At 36.7% G+C, this 22,536-nt stretch overlaps 1 protein-coding gene and 3 non-coding genes across 4 annotated transcripts in view; all 4 read right to left on the reverse strand.

Annotated features, from left to right (window-relative positions):
* LOC144448773 (pre-mRNA-processing-splicing factor 8) overlaps positions 1-22,224 on the reverse strand; it is a 36,053-nt gene extending 13,829 nt beyond the window's left edge. Inside the window, exons 1-30 of the mRNA XM_078139050.1 lie at positions 22,155-22,224; positions 20,796-20,935; positions 20,241-20,409; positions 19,331-19,495; positions 18,211-18,426; positions 17,436-17,648; positions 17,033-17,158; positions 16,575-16,680; positions 15,909-16,099; positions 15,538-15,657; positions 15,046-15,235; positions 14,130-14,249; positions 13,672-13,806; positions 12,771-12,980; positions 12,177-12,293; positions 11,658-11,864; positions 11,001-11,291; positions 10,060-10,252; positions 9,256-9,443; positions 8,168-8,332; positions 7,477-7,550; positions 6,775-6,921; positions 5,919-6,129; positions 5,487-5,603; positions 4,400-4,647; positions 3,089-3,268; positions 2,409-2,544; positions 1,463-1,632; positions 560-689; positions 8-154 (exon numbers count right to left, since the gene is read on the reverse strand). Coding sequence (XP_077995176.1) covers positions 8-154; positions 560-689; positions 1,463-1,632; positions 2,409-2,544; positions 3,089-3,268; positions 4,400-4,647; positions 5,487-5,603; positions 5,919-6,129; positions 6,775-6,921; positions 7,477-7,550; positions 8,168-8,332; positions 9,256-9,443; positions 10,060-10,252; positions 11,001-11,291; positions 11,658-11,864; positions 12,177-12,293; positions 12,771-12,980; positions 13,672-13,806; positions 14,130-14,249; positions 15,046-15,235; positions 15,538-15,657; positions 15,909-16,099; positions 16,575-16,680; positions 17,033-17,158; positions 17,436-17,648; positions 18,211-18,426; positions 19,331-19,495; positions 20,241-20,409; positions 20,796-20,910 — 4,797 coding nt within the window. The 5' untranslated portion in view covers positions 20,911-20,935; positions 22,155-22,224. The remainder of the gene's footprint in view (positions 1-7; positions 155-559; positions 690-1,462; positions 1,633-2,408; positions 2,545-3,088; positions 3,269-4,399; positions 4,648-5,486; positions 5,604-5,918; positions 6,130-6,774; positions 6,922-7,476; positions 7,551-8,167; positions 8,333-9,255; positions 9,444-10,059; positions 10,253-11,000; positions 11,292-11,657; positions 11,865-12,176; positions 12,294-12,770; positions 12,981-13,671; positions 13,807-14,129; positions 14,250-15,045; positions 15,236-15,537; positions 15,658-15,908; positions 16,100-16,574; positions 16,681-17,032; positions 17,159-17,435; positions 17,649-18,210; positions 18,427-19,330; positions 19,496-20,240; positions 20,410-20,795; positions 20,936-22,154) is intronic.
* Positions 2,152-2,295, reverse strand: LOC144449842 (small nucleolar RNA SNORA8). The gene has a single exon (XR_013482176.1). It is a non-coding gene; the product is annotated as a small nucleolar RNA SNORA8 (small nucleolar RNA).
* Positions 3,581-3,724, reverse strand: LOC144449846 (small nucleolar RNA SNORA8). Its single transcript, XR_013482179.1, has one exon. It is a non-coding gene; the product is annotated as a small nucleolar RNA SNORA8 (small nucleolar RNA).
* On the reverse strand, positions 5,280-5,423 carry LOC144449845 (small nucleolar RNA SNORA8). Its single transcript, XR_013482178.1, has one exon. It is a non-coding gene; the product is annotated as a small nucleolar RNA SNORA8 (small nucleolar RNA).
* Positions 22,225-22,536: the final 312 nt, after the last annotated feature.

The raw sequence follows: 22,536 nt of genomic DNA on the forward strand, positions 1-22,536 counted from the left end.
TACATACCTGACACAAATCCATGACTACACTCTCGTGGACTTTCTGCCATAAATGGGCTCTAAAGATCTGGATTAGTGAGATCTTCAATGTTGGAATCTTGCCGTGCATAAAGATACCAGTCAAATCAAGCTGTACCTGGAAACCCACATACACCTATAGATAACATAAAAACAAATATGGTTGGATTACTCTGAAATACTAACATTTCAATTGAAAGTTATTTTCGCTGGTTTGGTTTTCCACTCAAATATAACTATTTTTATTTATAGATACTATGCATACCTTCCTAAATCAGTGAAAATTAGATCTAGGCAATACTGCTGGTTTTACTTGTCAGTGAAAATTAAATTCCTTGAAATTATACCATTTATATCATCAACAGTATATACACTTACTGGGTACAAGCAATCACCCAATCTGACCACTTACATTTGTTGACCACTTATGTTAGCTCAGTCGATAGTGGGTGACAACCATTATGTCAATTGCTGTGACCACTTACATTAGCTCTGTTGATAGTGGGTGACCACCATTATGTCAATTGCTTTGACCACTTACATTTGCTCTGTTGATAGTGGGTGACCACCATAATGTAAATCTTCTGTTAGGAATCTGATTCAAACCAGACCTCTGTGCGTTGGTTAGTTTCTTGTACTTCATAGATTCTTCAAACCCACTGGCTTTCTCCCTGTAATTAGACACGCAATTGGTACAATAGTAACTATTATATATACATTGGGGGTTTTCGTGCAGGGTATATGTGTATGGGCTAATAACAGAAATGACAATTCATGCTACATGAATACATCTGCCCCTCCTTTCTTTTTCAAGACCTAATTTTCAATTTTCAACTTTTGAAAACACCCATTTCAGTTGATACAAATGACCTTGTTTGTGTACATGTACGCGCTAAAAAGCAGGCTGATTTTTGTCATTTGGAACTGGCAGCTAAAATGATGTTCAGTTGGTTTGGGGTTTCACTCATGGGATGTTACATTTTTTGACATATTTCAACTCTAGACTAACAATAACAGAGACACAATAAACACAGCAGGATCCTTTACCCAATCACATTGAACACTGATAAGCATTGCTATTCTTTCACAGTGCAGTAAAAACAGATTTCTAATGAAAACATTACACAAGGACTTGATGATTTTAATGGCTTCAACTGTTAATTTTCCAACTAATAATCAACATATCAACTTGACTACTTCTACACCCCCACTCTGCACAGGACCTATGTAATTGTTTCTTTTGCATTAGAAGTTGTCTGAGTGTGTGTAAAAAATGTCATGTTACATGAGTGAAACACCGAACCAACATCATTTTAGCTGTATCAATGTTACCTTAAAAAGACAACACTGTATCCTACTCATATGACGGTAAATTTGGGTCTTTTTGTAATGTGCTTTTACAATTTGTAGTAACTTGTACTGGCAATGACATCTAAAGACTTACCAGAAGAGACCTTCCCAGGTAGGGAAATATGTTCCTTTGAATAGAGTATGTTCTAAGATACCTTCTACACCACCTAAAGCCTGAATCATGTCTGTTCTATAATTGTTCAGATTCCAGAGTTTACCGTCGTGACGTTGGTGGGTCCACCAGAATGGATTCTGTTTTAAAACCTGTCAATGTATGGAAGAGGAATTCGTGTGAAGATTTTAAGCATTCAGCATTCTGTTTCTTCAAGTTTGTGCAAGTCAATCCTAAAAATATACATACACGATGTACATACCCAACATACATTTACACACACACACACACACACATTACATACATCAACACATCCATACATCCACATACGCTTAAGACATAAGACACACACAAAGACACACACATACACATTCACAATTGATCTGAGAAGGATATTTGCAAGAAAAGGAAGTCCTGTCAGGAATAGAGTCACTATTTATTGATATGTCATATATATCACAGTAAGAAGCATTTGAAGTATGTGTAAAACATCACATTTGAAGAACACGACTCATTTGTGGCTAACAAAGTAAATTACAACATCGTCACTGTGTTCTATAGACACCTTTGTATGACCATTCTAAATGTCCACTAAGTGAATAATTCTACCTGAACATTGCCAGATAGGCAAACTGTTGTCACGTTACTGACTGTACTGACTAATTCATAATTTTTGTATCAGCTACATTCCAGGACAGATGTCATAGACAGAGCAACCATCCAACGATGCAAATCACTGAATTCTTATAGCATTGATTATACGAACAGTCAACAAGATCTGTATTCACTTGTAGCTGCAGATACCATACAATGCATTACGATAGTCGAAAGTAAAACAAAAAGGATAGCCTTTTATAAGGAAAGGTAACTATACATATAGCATATCTCCCTATGTGTACTTGTGACTTAAGAGTGTTGTTATAATTACCTGGTACTGTTTGAAGTCCGTTCTAACTCTCCACCCCTTGTCATAAGCCAAAGTGTGTCTGTCCTTCTGAAAGAGTGTGTTGATACGTGGAATGCCTCTATCCCAGGAGTCTTCTAAATCTTCAAGAGTTAGACGTCTGCACAGTAAGGAAAACAAATTGTCAAGTGCTAAGTTTTCAACTTCTGAACATAAATTGGTTGTACCTTATAATAGTGGCTTTTTATATTCAAACAATCAAGGTCACACTGCCTACTACACAAACACTGTAAGTAACGATTGCTGGGTTCACATGTCATGGTAAATGTAATGCATAATACTTGTGCTAAGTTCTGAAGATTAAGTTTGCTCTCGTGTGGATATATGTACATGAATAATGTGAAACGGTTGTAGATTTACTCATGGTGATATGGAACAATGGCTATAAGTTGTCGGTGGAAGATTCACGAAAATATCCAAAACCTGTGTAACCCTTTACACTAAACATCTCTTGATAATGTGGAGTGTTGTGTAGTGCTAAAATGTGCAATATAGAATATTGCAGTAAAATAGTACGATAGCGGTTCATATACAGTAGATCACTCAGTAATTATGCAACTATCACAAAAGCTACATGTGTGTAGTAATAGATTACAATGTCAAAAATGTAACAAATTTTGAACACATTTAGGTAGGACTTGTACCTGTTTTGTGCTAATGCTTCCTGTCTCTTCAAAGCATATTCGGCCCACACACGCTGTGAATCAATGAATTCACTCTCCCATGGTTGGATGTAACGGTACAAGTTAGGGATCAACTGGTCTTCATCGTGACTCATACCGGAACGGAAATGAGTGATCCCTACATCAGTTTGTTTAGACCACCTGTAAAATAGACATTTTAAGAAATCAGCTGTTGGAATACAAGTCTCAAGTTAGACATGGTGTATACTATGCTTCTGTGAATGGCAACTACATGCACATTTCCTATCACCTGCAAAAGTGGAGGGGGAGGGGGAATGCAAAGTCTACATCAGTGTTTCAATGACATGTACAGTGCCTTAGTTGGTTATTATTAAGTTCTACATCTATATGTGTGAAATGTTATTTGTACTGATTACAGAGCAACATTCTCACCCTCTCCATCAGACCTAGTATTACACACTTCGCAAACAATTCTATTGACAAACTCATATTTTTTGTATCAGCTACATTCCAGGACAGTTGTCACAGACAGAGCAACCATCCAACGATGCAAATCACTGAATTCTTATAGCATTGATTATACGAACAGTCAACAAGATCTGTATTCACTTGTAGCTGCAGATACCATACAATGCATTGATGTGTGTGTGTGTCGGTCGGTTGGGATTCTTCTCATCAAGGTTGTTATGGATACAAGACTACTGCTAATTTGGTAGTCTACATACAATATTTAGTAGTCTATGTGTCCTGGACTACTGCTAATTTGGTAGTCTAGATACAATGTTTAGTAGTCTATGTGCCCTGGACTACTGCTAATTTGGTAGGCTAGATACAATGTTTAGTAGTCTATGTGCCCTGGACTACTGCTAATTTGGTAGTCTAGATACAATGTTTAGTAGTCTATGTGCCCTGGACTACTGCTAATTTGGTAGGCTAGATACAATGTTTAGTAGTCTATGTGCCCTGGACTACTGCTAATTTGGTAGGCTAGATACAATGTTTAGTAGTCTATGTGCCCTGGACTACTGCTAATTTGGTAGTCTAGATACAATGTTTAGTAGTCTATGTGTCCTGGACTACTGCTAATTTGATAGTCTCGATACAATGTTTAGTAGTTGGTAGTCTAGATACAATATTTAGTAGCCTATGTGTCCAGTACTACTGCTAACTGTAAGCCCTCTTACCCTATAATTTCATTTTCTACATAACTAACAAAATGTTTACTTCTACAATAGCAACACCTTCCTTTGGCTGTTGACCATGAAATCCAACGGGAACTTTGAATTTCAAATCTAATAGTGCGATACTCACCTCAAATCTGACTGTGGTATGAGCACATGTCCCATTGACAACATACCCAATCCACCCAGTTCTTTGGGTGTGTAGAAGACCACAGGTGGGAAACGACTTGGCATTTTGGAATTCAGACCAATCTTGATACGTGTCTGAATCTTGTTTTCACATTTGACCAATAAGTCTAGCAACTCTTGAGTGTTGACTACAGCTTCTCGGAAGTAAGTCATCAAACCGATCAGTGCTGTGTTCCATTTGTTTACAATCTATCAAAAGTACAAATTGCACTATTAATTCTCAGAAGATCAATCTGTCCATTATCACATGCCTCAATAAACAGTTGTAACACTCGAGTTAAAATACTTTAAATATGTGCCACTATCATTTATTGTGCTCATATCAAATGTAAACGTGTATTGTTACATTTTCTCTTACAAACCCAGTACATGGTCACTCCAAATGTAATCAATCTGTAAACAATATTACCATTGCAAAGCAACTTAATAGTCGGTGATTTCAGTGTAAATCTAACTATCATAAAACACTGTTCAGATCTCACTGACTCATTGACAGCAAAATGTAATCAAAGCCAAAAATATGGAATATATACTCTGGTCATTCTATGTCACAACAATGCGTGTCTACATCACTGATTCTGCTGTGTTTGAAATCAAAGTCAAAACGTCCAAAACTCCCATTACTTTCCCTGATTTTTTTTATAGTACTGGCGATGGTACAATTATATTATTCCCAAATATTTTTTTTGATTCAGCTGGAAAATACTTGTGACTCGTATCATCGTGACAAGGACTCCTTAGGTCACTCTTATTTGCCTTGGCTGAATGAAGAGAATAATATCTAAGGATACTTGCAAACAATTCTATCGACAATTCATAATTTCTGTATCAGCTACATTCCAGGACAGTTGTCATAGACAGAGCAACCATCCAACGATGCAAATCACTGAATTTTTATAGCATTGATTATACGAACAGTCAACAAGATCTGTATTCACTTGTAGCTGCAGATACCATACAATGCATTGGGATGTACAGTCAAACACAACAAAGAAAACATGGACTTTAAAGTATGTACGTTGTCTTACCTTTGTAAATGTAGTGGAACCTGAAGCCATCAGAATCTGTCTAACTCTGTTGTGAAACCTCTGCATGGATTCATCATCTACTCTCAAGAAACACTGAGCTGTACGCTCTTTGGTCACCTAAAACACAAAATAATGAAAAAGAATTGATAGAATGAAATGAACACAAACACAGAAACAACTATTGGAGCAGGAAAGCTAGGCAAGATACTCATTAAAGGGTAATTTTTCTATCGTGGCGACATGAGATTACATTGGATCATTCTTTTTTTCTGGGCCGACTTTTTCTATAGCTTGCCAGACCACTGTGTTTTTACACCTCAATTTTAATCTTAATCTAAAATGAACCTTAGAGAGAGCAGAAAATGTTATTGAATGGGCATAGCAGCCATGGGAACAGACTACAAGAAATTTGTGCACCATGATAGGACATACCTCGTTCTGTAAGTTCCACACACCATCTCTGTGAGTGAACTCTTCATGTGTTGTTCTACACTTGGGTAGAATACGACATTCAAATCCACCCATGTTGAACAGTAAATTAGGATTATCTTTGCTGTAGACAGACACAAAACTGTTCTCCCAATTGAAGGTTGTCACCGATCGGGGCAGACGATTCTTCATGTCCCAAAACACTGCACGACCCCTAGAAGTGTGAAATCAAAGAAAAAGAATGGTGTTACTTGATTTGACTGCATAGGAGCTATGAGTAATATTGCAGTCATTGTAATGGGGCAGCATGATAGTAAAATCCATCATGTACCCATGTCATTTTAATAGTGGCCATATGGATTAGGGTTGGTATTACGATTTTCAATTTATAAAACAATTTCATCATGGCTTCCTACTTGAAAAAGTAATGTGAAACAACATTGACTAAGTCGGTGTTTGTAACTCAATATATTGCAAAAAAATAAAAAACTATGTAAAAATGTTGTTAGTGTACGTACAATAACAAACATTTTACATATTAATTAATCTTTTGCAATGTATTGAGCTACAAACAAGGACTTGGCATTAGTTGTTTCATTGATTTTTCAAGTATGAAGCCATGATAACATTGTTTTATAAATTAAAAATCCTAAATAAATACCCAATCCTCATCCATAAGACCACTACAATGAGGTTCCTAACAAAGTGATGACTGAATTTATTAAAAACAACATCTCAGATAAATTTCTTTCACTCTTACTAAATTTAATACCCTGGCAAATAAAAACATAGCACCATCTTTATAATTACATTTCAGAATTTCAAGAAAGGTAGAGAATAGAAGAGTTTTGATACTTACAAGTTGACGTCGTGTTTCATTAGTCTCATCCTGGCATCTCTAGGCCAACATTTCTTGTTGTTATAACCCACTATGTTTTCATTGTTAGGGTCTGGATGTTCAGTTAAGTACCTCTGAATCAAATCTCTGGCTTCCTCGGCTGAAAATCTGACAGATTTGAGAAAAAGTTACACTGGGTTAATTTTTCATCATAATTACTTCATGACATGAAAGTATACCCAGAGCAATTGTAGTGTCCACTGTCTGGTCCATTACGAGGTCACCTGACCAAACGGTATAACGTCATTATGGTGATGGCATCTGAGTGATTCGGACTAGTACTATAACTCAACAAATTTTTACAATGTTCTATTCTATATTCACACAATCGAAATGTATACTTCAACAACTCCCTGAGGAGCATACAATCCATTGTAGCCTCTATAAGCCCACAGGATTAAAATATTCATATCGCAACCTCTATCCTACCAGGTCACCAATTATACAGCTGGGTTGACTAAGGCACAATTATGGTTCAATTGTATTGCAAGGACTTGACAATTAAAATGGCAGTGGTGAGGCTCAAACCTGCAAATGCACGTTCTGCTCTAACCATGCAAGCATTGTGACCCACTGGTCCACTATATATCGTGGTACATATATCTGTACAAAATGTATCATTAGGCTACACAAAGTCAAATGTTATAATGCAGAGAGACTCACCTAAAGTAGATATGTACTCTGTCAATGTATCTAGAAAACAGTCTGATAGGATGAGCTGCTTCGGAAGTTACATCCTGTAATGAGAAATAAACCACATTGAAATAACATGATTCACACAACTTCCTAAATGTACTCATCTTATCTTATGAAGTCATCTCATTGTTTAACTTTAAACACGTGTTTTGGGGTTTGTAAGTAGAACAAGTAAGTAAGAGGTCAAATACAGACAAACACCATTTGTTGTATACAGAAACAGGATTTGAGGAAAATATTATTGTGGGTATGAAAGAGAGCAAGCTATAGTTTCTGAAGAAATATATTCTTTACTAGAAATTATACCATCATATCTCATATCACCTACATTTCTAACATATTTTCTCGGAAACTGGAGCTGGTTCTCTTTCATACCCACTACCAAGTGTTTTTGTTAAATGACAAAGATAACAGTTATTCAACTGTCCATCGGGGTTCATTGTTCTATGTATCATACGTAGAAATTACAGTATTTCAATATTTACGTAATACCATAGCACTTCATCTTGTATCATCAAATCTCATATCATTAACAAGTCACTGTTATGTTGTATTACACACAGTTATTGTATAAACTCACATGATAATACATTTTTTGGAAATATAACCAACAATTTTTGCACCTTTGTATAATTATAGCTGTATCCAAAACACTTACCTGGTATGACAGAAAGTCATTTGGCATCTGTGGAGGGCCTACCATTTCACTGGCTCTATGCAGACCTAGTACTAATAAATCTAACACCAAGCCATAGAACTGTGCAATGAATGATGCAAACTGTAGTCCTCGGATTATACCATAGGAATTGGTGTGATTCATATCCTACAATGAAGGGTAAACACAATGAAATACTGTCGACTAACACAGACTATCATACCATGTGTAACAAAGTGACATGTATTTTGCACAGAAAACATATTTAACCATTGGTCATTCTATGTCATGACAACCCATATCTAAGATATTTGCAAAAAATGTTCCAAACTGCCATTATTTGCATGGCTTTTCTTTAATTATGCTTGTGCAGGTATACTATACACTGAGAAAATGTTGTGATTTTTTGTCCTTCAGCAAAGTTCTCAAAGGCCCATTTTTACCAGACTGTACATTGTGTTCATATACAGGCATTTACAATGTAAGTCAGTACTAATTTCAACATTTTCGTTTTCCAGTGAAACTAGCGCAAATAAGTCTTTAGTGAAAATTTCTACGTTGACAGTAATCCTATTTTTCTGCAATATCTTACTTCAGTTAGTAGGAAAATACTTGACAGGAGGATTTTGTGAATGTCATTACTCAGAGACAGGACCCCTTATCTTGCTTGTATTTTTCTTGGCTGTATTGTTGTGGTGAAAGGGTAGCAGGGTTTTTGTTATGGGTGGCAAGAAGGTAAAAGCTCCCATTATTTTACTAGGGTTCCCTACCAATATTATGGTATCAATTATATATGGGGGAAACTATGCCAGCAGAATTCCCCCCTTTACATGTATGTTACCGGGGTTCTGAGCCCTTAGCAAAAAAACACTGGGTAAATTTTCTTTCTTTGTGGTTGATGACAACAATAACATTATTTTTAGTTTTCATCTAATCTGCAATGTTGTGGAATTTATTTTTACTAAAGACAAGTGAATGGGTAGATTTTCTTACTTGTAAATGATGACAATGTTATTTTTAGTTTTCACATAATCTGCAAAGTTGTGGTAAAAAAATTTACTAAAGAGAAGTGAATGGGTAGGTTTTCTTACTTTGTAGTTGATGACAACGTTATTTTTAGCCGTCATGTAATCAGCAATATTGTGGTCTACAATAAGACGTAGTAATCTGTTGAGTAAAGTAAGATCTATCTTCTCATACATCTTTTCAAATCTGGATTCCATCATTACGTTACATTCACCTTCAGTTGTATCCCACACATCCTGTAGATTGTTGATTCCTGCAAAAAAATAACAATAAATTGTATTTATTTCTCTCATTCTGCCTGTGTCTATCTCCCCTCTCTTACTGTCTCTCTCACTGTCTGTCTCTCCTCTCTTACTGTCTCACTGTGTCTGTCTCTCCCCTCTCTCTTGCTGTGTGTGTGTGTGTGTGTGCGTGTGTGTGTGTGTGTGTGTGTGTGTGTGTGTGTGTGTGTGTGTGTGTGTGTGTCTGTCTGTTTGCTGCAGGGATTCCTTTAATTTCAAGGACAATATCAAGTCTATCAGTGACGTGTGTCGCTTGTGTAGGTACCTAGGGTATTTGCATAAGTGTATGGTGTTCTTTATTATCAGACAGAGAATACAATACACCTGTGCAAATACCCTCAAATACACCACACTTACATTCATACATCCAAGGATTCTATTATAATATTGTTTTAGTCCATGTCTATCTTAGTTTGGCGACAGGTTGCTTTCCACAATGGGAATATGAAGTGTTTTTTTTTTTCAGAAACGAAAGTGACAACAGAGACTGTGTCACAATCAATACATTCCATACAACTACATTCTGTTGTACAATTTCAATTTCCCATTTGTACGCTGCTACTCAGAGCTTTTATTGCTGCAGCCTACCTTGACACCATTTGTATACCAGCAATGGTGGTGGTTCACTGTCGGATGGTTTAATCCAAGGTGGAAATAATCGTCTCTTGTCTGCTTCATACCATAGGTATTGATCTAAGTAAGCGTCTGTAATCTTCTCCAATGGTTCTACATCATAGACTGGTATCAGATGACTGTACAGGTCCATAAACTCTATACCAACCTGAGGTCAATAAACATTATTATAACACATTGCTATATCATAGACTGGTATCAGATGACTGTACAGGTCCATAAACTCTATACCAACCTGAAGTCAATAAGTGTTATTATAACACATTGTTTACATATAGCTTGCTTTCAGCCTGGGAAATAGTTGCTACATATTAGTCCTTGGGGTAATAGATGTCTACCAATGCCCTCATAGCCAGGCAGTACGTGTATAATAGCACTGGTGTATGATGAGCTATGTAGAAAACTGAACACAGCAACTTTAAACCAAAAGATGAGAATCTAGACACAATTTTGTGTACGTTTTTAGTCATTCAGAACAATGAACAGAACAATAATGTAAAGTTGTAAATACATATGCCATGTAGTGGCACTTTACTGCTAGTATGCCCTCTAGTGGCAGTGAGGGAACCAATGGGTAACCATAATTAGATTATTTGTGGTTAACATGTAACACAATTGTTTACAATACTGATGGATTAATATCTATTATCATACTTCCCATGATGCAACATTCAGTATATTCAAGATGGTGGATTTGCAAGTTCCCTATTTGTGCCATTGACAGAACAATATTTTGCATCCCAGCATTTCCCTACCCTGTACTACGTGTTGAATCACAAGAAAACCAAGACTATTACATGACCCAAGGCATAATATTTTGCCTGTTATTAGTGGGCATCATTGGTGTGGACATAGTTAAAGCCAGGTAGAATACAGCAAATGGTAATATCACTAACCTCTTTAAATGCTCTCTGTGTTAACAAATGACGTTTGATTCTACTCAGAGCTTCATGAGGATTGTCATAGGCCTGTTCAATAAGACCAAGTTCTTCACGCTGAGACTGATTAAGTCGACTTTTCACACTGTAAGCTTCTTTCAGTCTTTCTAGAGCCAGGATCAGAAGTTTGGTGTCGTGTTTGTAGGACAGTGGTGGGAATGGAATTGGTGAGAATCTTCTACTTTCAAGCCAATGTACTGTGGTTGTATAGATTGCCACGGCTTCTTCTGCCGAGATGTACGGACCATCCTGGTAAAACAAAAGTTCAAGTCAGTTGTATGTTGAGGGCGCTAACCGTCAATGACTATAACTTTGATTCAGGAATATCACTGTCATGACATAATTTGAATGGTTCTTTCCAATGAAGAGCCAATGGACCTTTGAAATGAAGGGCACCCTCGCGCACCACTTATTCTAATATGCTTTAAAATACTGAAATTCACAGCAATATAAGATTTGTAAGAATTGACTTCAGGGTTGGTGTCTTCAAACACATACAACAGGATTTAACACTCATTTTCTCTATCTGGGGCACCATCTTGGAACACTACCTTTTGGAAATGACTGCAAGATAGAAACTGGAATATGTAGTATTGTCATTTAGCCCAAACTTACCTTCAAATAGTTATGTTGTCTTTCTTGTTCAGCCTTCAAATACAACCTAGTAAGTCTTCCCAAGTTCTTCTTACACACCGTCTTATCTACCGTGGCACCACGACGGATACGTTCCCTGTTGTAATGTGCTGTGTTTGTCCACCAATCAGCTTTGGCTTTCACATATCGGAGAATCATGTTTTCAATTGGAGTTGGCAAACCAGGAACCTGTCAAATAATAAAATTGGATCTTATCATTTTGCTGCTATTTCACTCTGGTCCCAATAATCTTGATATGTGAAATCAGTACATATTAAAACTGAACCAGCATCAACTAAATCCGACATAATGTAACAACACTTTACAATACTACCATACCCATTCAAAATCACTTACACTTCCAATAAGGGAGATATCTATGTAACTATATACCAAATGATTCATGTGACCATAAACAATGTACAACAATCCCAGTGTGTGTGATGATGAAATCAGGAACATACAATTTTATTTAGGGATATATTTTAAAACGACACCTACTTTCCATGGAATATTTGCCTTCCAACATCTCCAGGCTTCACTCAAGTGTTGTAGGATAGTTCTAGCTTTGTTTTGTTTGATTCCTTCTGGCATCATATCCAGGATGTCATGCATTACCTGCAACAGATACACAACTTATAAGATCAATCATTATAACTTGAAGTGATGTGTGTGTGTGTGGGTGGGTGTGTGTGTGTGTGTGTGATGTGTACGCACGTGCATGATGTGTATATGAAAATTTGCTTCCTTCTGTCATTACATCTGGATATCATGCATGTAATACTTGGAACAAATTAATTTGTCAAATTCAATCAAATAGCCTTTAGGTCCTGAGTTCATGTTTGTTTATTCTTTTTGGTCTACTGCCCATCATAATGAGTGATATCTGATATCACGTTAGTCAATAAATATTTGTGGTGGTGGGCGGAGGGAACAACCTGAGGTGGTTTTAAATTCACCCAAAGTGTTCTTCTACCTTGAACTGTAAGAAACTGTGTTGCTCACATAGAAAACTACTTATAACAACAAATAAATATTTTAGTATCCTTCACTCCTTCACTCTCGATATTGCATTATGGAAGTGAATGTACTTACGGATGCACGCAACTCCAAGTCATAATGAGATTCAACACGTTGCTTAGTAACTGTCTTGGCCACGCCCTTCGAGTGTCGCCCCTCAAACTGACGAGACAGTAGATTTCCTAGCCATCTTTCCAACAGTGGTGTGATGCCTCGCATGAAGAATATCCACACACGCCAACCTGCTGCCCAGAAACCACAACCTGGCCCTTTACCAACTGGTCCCTAAAAAGTGATACACAAACATTTATTAACCGGCATTTCGGATTTACGAACAGAAATTTGACACATATCACGCAAGCTGATTTGTATTACAATCGTTATGATAAATCTCAAATAGTTCAAACCACTATACTTTTCCATTAGACCACAAAAAAACATCCCAGCTCATTCATTTCACCCAGACAATGTAACAATTTTGGATATTGAGTTTTACTGGTTTTAGGAGAAGGATTGAGGAAGCCATTCATATTCAGACTTTACAACCCTCTATGAACCATCACCACACAAATGAAATATTTAGCATGGTCACACTAACAAAATTTAATCTATTTTTTAAACCGAATTTATTTCTATGACAATATAAATTTTTCAATAAACTAGGTAGCCCTGATGTAATATATTGACATCATATCTGTGCTGCATTTCTGTTTATATTAGGGTGGAATATAATTTTTATTTCACCAAGAACTACATCAGAAATTACTAGAAGGCCGAATGGCTCTGTTCTAAGAGAATACTGTAAAGGGTTGATAACTACAAGAGGGCTGAGTGGCCTTATTACTTTATTCTGGGTACATACCAAAAAGGTTGGTAATAACTAGAGGGCTGAGTGGCCTTGTTACTTTGTTCTGGGAAAACACTATAAAGGGTTGGTCTTTGACCTGGAAGTATAAAAAGTTGAACATGTACTTACAGTATTGAATCTATAATAGATGAGATGTTTGATGTCTTTACACATACGAATCTGTCTCATCAACTTGTACTTGTATCTGTACATACCAGTCAGCTGACCAACATGGGCAAACACATACTGCAGACCATCTGAAAGCTGAATCAGAAAAGACACATTGTTAAGCTACAAATTTATAATCACCCTTTCTCTATTCCAAGTCATAAAACATGGGCTTACGGTGCCTGTTTGTTGTAATTATGATGTATCAGTCACTTGAGAAGTGATAACATGTTGCAAAGGTACCTAAATCGGTCAGCCTGCAATGTTGAACATGAAGTATTCCCCAGCATGCACTGCTCTAGGAGGTAGTTTCTGTGTGGGTGAGTTGGGATTCGATTTCCCCAGCCTCTCAATTGGGGGAGGTCTCATAGGTAGAGCTCCACACACAGAGAGTCTGGGTAACTGAGACTATGACTTACCTGGAAGGCATCAACATTGCCAAGTCTGTACTGTACATGACTGTCCACAACTAACTTTGTCAATCGTAGTATTTCACGACAAAGATGAAAAGCATTGCCAAATCTGGACTTCTTACGTTCCTGAAATAAATACAAATCACACCATAATCACAATGTATCAATGGACCAGAATAACAAAAGTATCTAATTCTACACATAGCCCTGAAATCTTCAACATTTGATTGCTTACATTTCACCAACAAATTAAAACTGGTGTACACAATTCTATGACTCCTACATATAATTCCACTAGTATAATTCTCAATATTTATTTTTTGCGATATGTGGATAAAAATCATGCCTCAAGTTTTCAATTATTAGAAAAGAAATCTATGCTGGATGGAAAATAGTGATTGGCTACCAAGTTTAAAGCTGCTGTACGGCAGTGAGATGTTTTATAATGGTCTCCCATATCAACACTACCAGGTATTCTCTCTTGTTTTTTTAGCAGGATTTTGCACCCTGCTATCCATAATTTACACCTGGTATAATTGTAGGTCACGCACCCTGCTTTGTTTTCACTGTCCCTTGTGTCTCTATTTAGTTCCTGCTGTTACAATCATTCCCATGAACATCTATATTGTTATTTACCACTGTGGTTATTCCATTTACCCCAAAACAACTAATGCAAATATTAGTTTGCAACGTCTCTCGATTTTATAAAATACGAGGACAAACCAGGTTGAAAAGACCTCTTCTGATGTAGAGGAGTTGCTTATGTTGATATCAACATTTCAGCTAAAAAGCTACTAGTCCTGTCTGCTTTGTCAACATATTTTTGCCCTCACTTATAATCTTAATCTGCAGAACACTGACTACAGTGGATATACAGTCACCCTATTAAACAAACCAGAGTCATGTTTTGAAGTGAACTTACCTTTGTTGTCAGTGTCTTGACAGGTTTCAAATTAAAGTTGTAATCTAAATGCAGATAGTTGAGATTCTTTCTGTGAATCAACAAGTTCAACATGTTGTATCCCTGCCTGCATACTTGTAGACCTGCCTCTACCCAATCTAAGGTTGTCGACTGGAAAAACTTGGTTGCCTTGAAAGATCTGAATAGGTATCTGAAAGAGAAGAAATCAACATGGGTTGTTATATGGTATTTCTGCTATGGGATATTGCACCATGGGAGATAGCAGAAAGACAGCTTTTTAACACTGAAGTGCATAGCATTTTGTAGTAATGAATACTCATCATTTTCATGTACAAGATGGCATTTTAGTCACTACTTATTGTTACATTTTTGGTTTTCAAACGAAATAAGTCTTTTGCAAAAAATTCCAGGTTTACTGTATCAGACATAGCTACACAAATTCAAGCACACACATCATCTGCAAACAGGTACCAAAGTGGGCAAAACACTTACCTTTTCTTCTGTGACTTGGGAGGTCTGTGCTTGAGTGCATTCAATACATAGTACTTTAATAACTTCTGATAAGACACCCTAACTTTGACAGGTTGACCTGCAGGACAATGCTCACGATACCTACATGATGGAAGTCATAGCACAAAATAGATTAGTACGATGTCTGAAATATCAACGGAAGGTGTGGGATACTATAGGACATTCAAAACAGTTGAAAGGAACTGTTCAGTGTGTCAACACAAAACAACTTTAACTTGTTGGAGAACACGACTGACGGGAAGTGTCCATATTGCCAGCCAAATACAATACAATATATGGTAATGAAATTACCTAGCTAAGTTCAGTGATTAAATTACATACAGTGAACTTACCATGTTTTCACCAATGGTACATCCACAGCTCTGCGTTGGATTCCAGACCTCAAGTCAAATGGTCTAGGTGCCCATAGTAAAGCAATACCATTAGCTGTGTTATCTGTATACAGAGGGTGTTCTTGTAGGAAAGGTTCTATGTACTCTGGTAATTCAAACTCTTCATCATCATCTGGTAATGGCTCTGTGTGCTGAAAACAGACAAATACACCTAGGTAAGAATATCATAACTTGAACTCCCATCGACGAGCAATATTGATGATAGTGGGAACGGTGGCTATAATATTACCAATATATTTTTCGAAAACTGTGTTCAGACCTTTGCAATTATTACTTGACACGGACCTATAATGCCACAACAGCACGTTACATTTTCTCATCTCCCAAGGGAGCATACAATCCATTGCAGCCTCTGTTAGTGCATAGCATCAAAGCATTCACATAGCAAACTGGGACATGACCCAGGTTGAAATCTTACACAAAGACTTTAAAACAAGTGTCATATACACGGATAAATGCTAACTACTGGGGGATTTTAGTGTTTGGGGGGCGTCATGGGTATACTATGGAGTGGGTGTGTGTGTAGAACTTTGAATCACACCTAAGGTCAGGGAGGTGGTCACAGAGTTAAAGTCTCTCAGAAAGACTCATGACAACCTTACTTACCTTGACAACGTGTCTGTGTGAAATGGGGTTGATGAGAGGATCAAAATAGAATGCTGGCAAGTCAGGATCTTCAGTCTTGATGAAAACAACATTAGGTGTGTGGTACCTGGATAGTGATAAATAACAAGTGTCAGGATCAGGAGATAGACAAACGGTACAAACCATTAAAAGTGGTCATATGGATGAGGACTTGTTATTTGTTTTGGATTTTTAAGTAATAAAATAATTTTATCATGGCATACTACTTGAAAAGTCAATGTGAAATAACAATAAACATGTGCCAAATTCTTGTTCTAACTCAATAATTTGCAAAAGCAAAATATGTAAAAAAAAAAAATTTTTTTAATTTTTCTTCTTCTAAAGAATGAATTACAAACGTAAAATGTTTGTTATTGTACGTACAATTGTACACATTTGTAGCTTTTTAGCAATTAGACAAGTCAACTCATTTTACTTACCAAGTTAAGTGTACAAAGTATGGTAGGTTGTTATAGAGATATGGGAATGCTATTTTGTATTCTGTTCTGATCTGCTGTCTAATAATAATCTTGTTGACGTCATTGAACTCATTCCAGTCTTCATCTCTGCAAAAACAAAAAGTGTTATGTCAGATTACTTACAATTTACATATCAATAGCATAGTAATTAACATAATATATGCAAGCCCTCACGATTGTCACACATATTTGATATGTTATGTCTGGTACACTTTATAGAGCTCTTTCTTTTTAGTAAGGACAATAAGGTTGGCACGATAGTGTACTCCTGAACTTGAATGAGACTCGGAGTCCAAACCCAATTTATAGTTTGTACAAAACTCAATATGCGTCGTGTTCAAGTATATCACATCAAAGTACTTACTGTAAGGTAGCGTTTCTAACCAGTGGTTCAAACTTGGGTCCACCTGGAATAGCCATGTTGAGGGCTTTGGAAGTGAAAAATGATTTGATATCAAAGAGATAGAAGTAGTTGTCGTCCACCAAGTCTGTAAGGAGCTGATTGGCTAGACGGTACAAGGTTGACATGATGGGTAAAGACAATGCCCATCGTCTGTAGCTGGTACCATTCACATATCTGAAATATAGCACATTGTCAAGTTTTAATTTTATACTAATTCAGTATTTTGTTATGGTGGTGCTTTAAGTGTTCTTGGTACATTATCCAGTCCCAACAAAATTACATAACTGTGTAAACCAGAGTTTGCTGTATGTTACTGAGTTTCAAAAACTTTTAATACTTAAAATATCATTTTGTGTGCTGGGATACATCTCAGACAAAGACTTGCCTTGTCTTCTATGTGATATCCTCACTGCATTTCTTATACAAGGCAGCAGGTATCAAAATGATGACTTTTTTATGGTAACAGGAATGATTCTATTTTCAAAATTTAGTCATAAAATATAGATTCAGTCAGCCGTATTGCCTGACTATTTTCAATAACAAATACAAGATACATAACATTAGTAGAAGATGTGACAGGTTATCAAAAGGTAAGGTATATTGTGTTGCTAGGCTCGCAATGGTCTGATCATGCTGATACAGACGTGAAAGGCATTGGCCAAAGTGTGAGGGCGCTCTGACATACATGTAGCGTATCATACAGATTACTAACAGGTCTAAAAAAAGTAAAACTTACTTTGTATCAGACAGAGGTCTATGATCATAAAACCATTCAAAGACAGGTGAATCTTCATCATTGTCTAAGTCCATCTGAATAGGTTCAAGTGGCTCTACATCAAGAACGTTGTCGGCATAGTCCAGCGGTGGTTCCTCATCATCAAACGGTGGAAATCGCATACGTTTGAAGTGACGACGATCTCTTTTTTCACGCCTCATCATAATCCACATAGACCTTAACGAATCACAAGACGGTACAAATATTATTAACATTATAAGAATAACGTTTGTTGATATACAACCAAGTTACTTTGTTCGAGTCTACAATTTTGGTAACATAACTGTTGCCTACAGACAAATTAAAAATGATTACTGTTCACCCCTAAGATGGTGAGACGAATTTAGGATTAACAATGTCACTGATAACTTCATTCTCAGCACTGCCATGTACTGTAAGGGTTTATGACCACATTTCAGGAAAAGAAAAGAAATCAAGTTTTCCAAATTCGCTGATTTATTACAACTCAATACATCATACACACAACATTCACATTATGTACATGTACCCCAGTACTTACCCCCATCATACACACAACATTCACATTATGTACATGTACCCCAGTACTTACCCCCATCATACACACAGCATTCACATTATGTACATGTACACCAGTACTTACCCCCATCATACACACAACATTCACATTATGTACATGTACCCCAGTACTTACCCCCATCATACACACAACATTCACATTATGTACATGTACCCCAGTACTTACCCCCATCATACACACAACATTCACATTATGTACATGTACCCCAGTACTTACCCCCATCATACACACAACATTCACATTATGTACATGTACCCCAGTACTTACCCCCATCATACACACAACATTCACATTATGTACATGTACACCAGTACTTACCCCCATCATACACACAACATTCACATTATGTACATGTACACCAGTACTTACCCCCATCATACACACAACATTCACATTATGTACATGTACCCCAGTACTTACCCCCATCATACACACAACATTCACATTATGTACATGTACCCCAGTACTTACCCCCATCATACACACAACATTCACATTATGTACATGTACCCCAGTACTTACCCCCACTGTGCAATGTACACTGGTTCAATAACCCATGGGATTTCATTGACAAATGTGATTGCTCCAGTGATATGGTATATACATCTGACATCCCTGATCTGTTCCCATGGCATGGGCATATTTTCCATTAACTTCATTACTGCATGAGGCATGTACTTCAGGGCTCTGAAAGTCAAATTCAAAACAATGATCCTGTGACACTGGGAGAACCAAAACATACAAAATATAATCCTATGTAAAAACTTTATAATGTATCATTTTATAATCATTAATGGACCGGGCTTGAATTAAATTTCAATGCTTGGTAGTTCGCTTTCGAAAAGTGGACTGTTTCAGCTAAAATTTTCTCTTGATTTCAATCAGGCTTTAAGCCACTACATACATTTATTTGGTAGTCTAGATACAAAAAAGTCATCTATGTTCTCTGAACTACGGATTGAGTTATGACAGAATGTATGTAATACAAACGTTAAAGTGGCCATATGGATGAGAATTTGGTATTTATTTTGGATTTTTATTTGATAAAACAGCCTCACTACGTTTTTCTACTTGAAAAAATAATGCGAAAGAACATATACCAAGTCCATGTTCATAACTCAATACATTGCAAAAAGATGCAAAAAGTTTGTTATTGTACGTACAATAACAAACATTTTACACATGGTTTAATGTTTTGCAATTGAGATGTGAACATGGACTTAGTATATGTTATTTCACATTATTTTTTCAAGTAGAAAAACATAGTGAAGCTGTTTTATCAAATAAAAAGCCAAAGTAAATACCAAATTCTCATCCATATGGCCACTTTAAAATTTCATAAGAACATCCAGGTTTATGGGAGGAATAGTTTACCACTGTCACAAGATACATATGGCATATGAACAATCCAGTGTGTTGTATTAATCCTTACCCCAGATAAACTCTCTTGTCATGCCTAAATTTCCGGTTTGTCATATCTCCATGATCTCGGATAATTTTCCTGACATGTTCTGGTGGCATGTCTTCTTTCTGTGCATCTACAAAACCAAACTTTCTCTTCTCTGCATAACGTTTGGATTGCAGTTGCTGCCATTTCCTTGCTGAAATACAAACATGGAAACTTCATGAAATATTCAACAACTACGCAAGTCCTAGTGGGTATATCTATTGCACAGCTTTTGGCTTGTTACATTACATACATACATATCTCAGCAAGTTCATTCTTTATTGGTCAAGTCTTACTATTAGTGAGTGAATGGTTCCTTCCCTGGCTTTAACTTAATGGTGCAATGACTGTTACTCCATTTTGTATATTTGGAGTTTTTTAATTTGCATCCTTATAAATGGAATATCACACATTCTTCTGGGTAGGGAAGGCTTACAATATACTCAATTACATTGGAAAATTTTGTTGGATGGCTTCCACTACAGGGCATCTAAAATCTGCACGTGACAATGTACTATTTTGTCACACTGACTGACTGACCTTTTTCCTGTAGCTTCTCTTCACTGAGTGGCTCTGGCTGCTGTTGTTGTTGTTGCACCATGCCAGGCATCATACCGTAACCCTGGCCAGGTTGCATCATGAATGCTGCAGCCATCCTGGCTATGAGAAAGGCTGTCTACCTGAAATGTATATAAACAAAATTGGCAAGTCAAAATCAGATGTCTCAATTGTCTTAATTGATCTCGTAAAGTATGGAATTTGATTGCAAATATTTCAGCTACTGAAAGTGTCTTTATACTGACCACGTCTTCAGAGAATTACAACACAGAAACATTTATTTGATAGCTGAAAGCTGGGACCTGGAACATGATGAAGTATATACTACTGTCTACACGTACAAGTAGTTGAAAATACATCCTTGATAACTAAAATAACAAAATTTTGCAAAAATGTAGATCTTTTGTAATGTTTCAAATTTCTTGTACCTTGACTTACAAGTTACAGACTGAGACCACGATTTTCTTTACGAGCAGAAGCTAAATATGCTGCTGCAATCATTTTTAAGCAGTGTCTATTCACAGGCATGACTTTTATGGCCACAATGTATGTGTTTAGGCACAAAAAAAGTGCCATGTACCTTGGCAAATGATTGCCACTGCTGTCAGGGGTATTTCTTTGTAAACTGTACATAGAAAACTACCAAAATGTGCTAATGAAGTTAAAGGTTATTCCAAAGATAAAAAAATTCTGAAATACACTGTTTATGTACACCATCTGAACGGATGTTACCCCAGTGTGTTTTGAAAATTATGTCCTACAAGTTGCACAGCCTGCAGTAGCTGCAATAATATTGTAGCGTTTTTGAGGTTTTTTTCGTCTGTTTTGGTGACTTTTTAAGTTTTAGTGTTTAACCCGTTAGGTGCGGGTTAAACACAAAAACTTAAAAAGTCACCAAAACAGACGAAGAAACCCTCAAAACCGCAACAAGACGCTACAATTATTGCAGCTAAGCCTGCAGAGAATGTATTGTGTTAGGCGGGCATGCAATGATTGATGCAGACATCAGTGTGAATGTTTTGTCAGATAGAGTTGGCTAGTCCAAAACTCTTTGTCAGAGCCTCTCCATGATGCATATTTACCTAAAAGTAACTTTTTCATTTGACCCATAATCGGTATTATCCTGTGGACAACACGAAAACGTGTGTGTCGTATCAGAAGAAGTTACAAACACATGTACGATTGAATTGATTGCAAATTGCAAGAAGCTGGATTGTTTGCAAACGTCTCAGATCCCGACGAATGTCTCGTCCAAAGTAACACTCTTAAATCCCACGCATTCTCTTTTTATATATAGTGACAAACACAAATTTTCGTTTTAAAAAGAACAAAATAACTTACCAAACGCCGATTTCTACAGACGAAAATAGGTAGACATGCAACTTAGGTTGAAGGAAAACAATGCTCTCGGTCCAAAATGGCGCTGTGCAGCGTGAGAAATACGTAACAGGAAAAGGCCCTCCAACTCACTCATTCATAACACACTTCACTATGGCTTCATTTGTTTCAAACGAAAGGATCATAGCATACGAATCATAAATGATAGTCACGAGAATAACACATATATACATGTCTCTTTGACCTGATGAACAGTGATGATATATACAGTATTAAAGGAAATTATATAGCATACTGTGTGAGGTTCAGCAAGATAGCTTAAAGGGTTCTTTTTTGACCTCGTTCAGAAATATATGATAACGCTCAAAAAATAATAGTCTAAACT

Source organism: Glandiceps talaboti, chromosome 18 (genome assembly GCF_964340395.1).
Source record: "Glandiceps talaboti chromosome 18, keGlaTala1.1, whole genome shotgun sequence".
NCBI classification, from domain to species: Eukaryota; Metazoa; Hemichordata; class Enteropneusta; family Spengelidae; genus Glandiceps; species Glandiceps talaboti.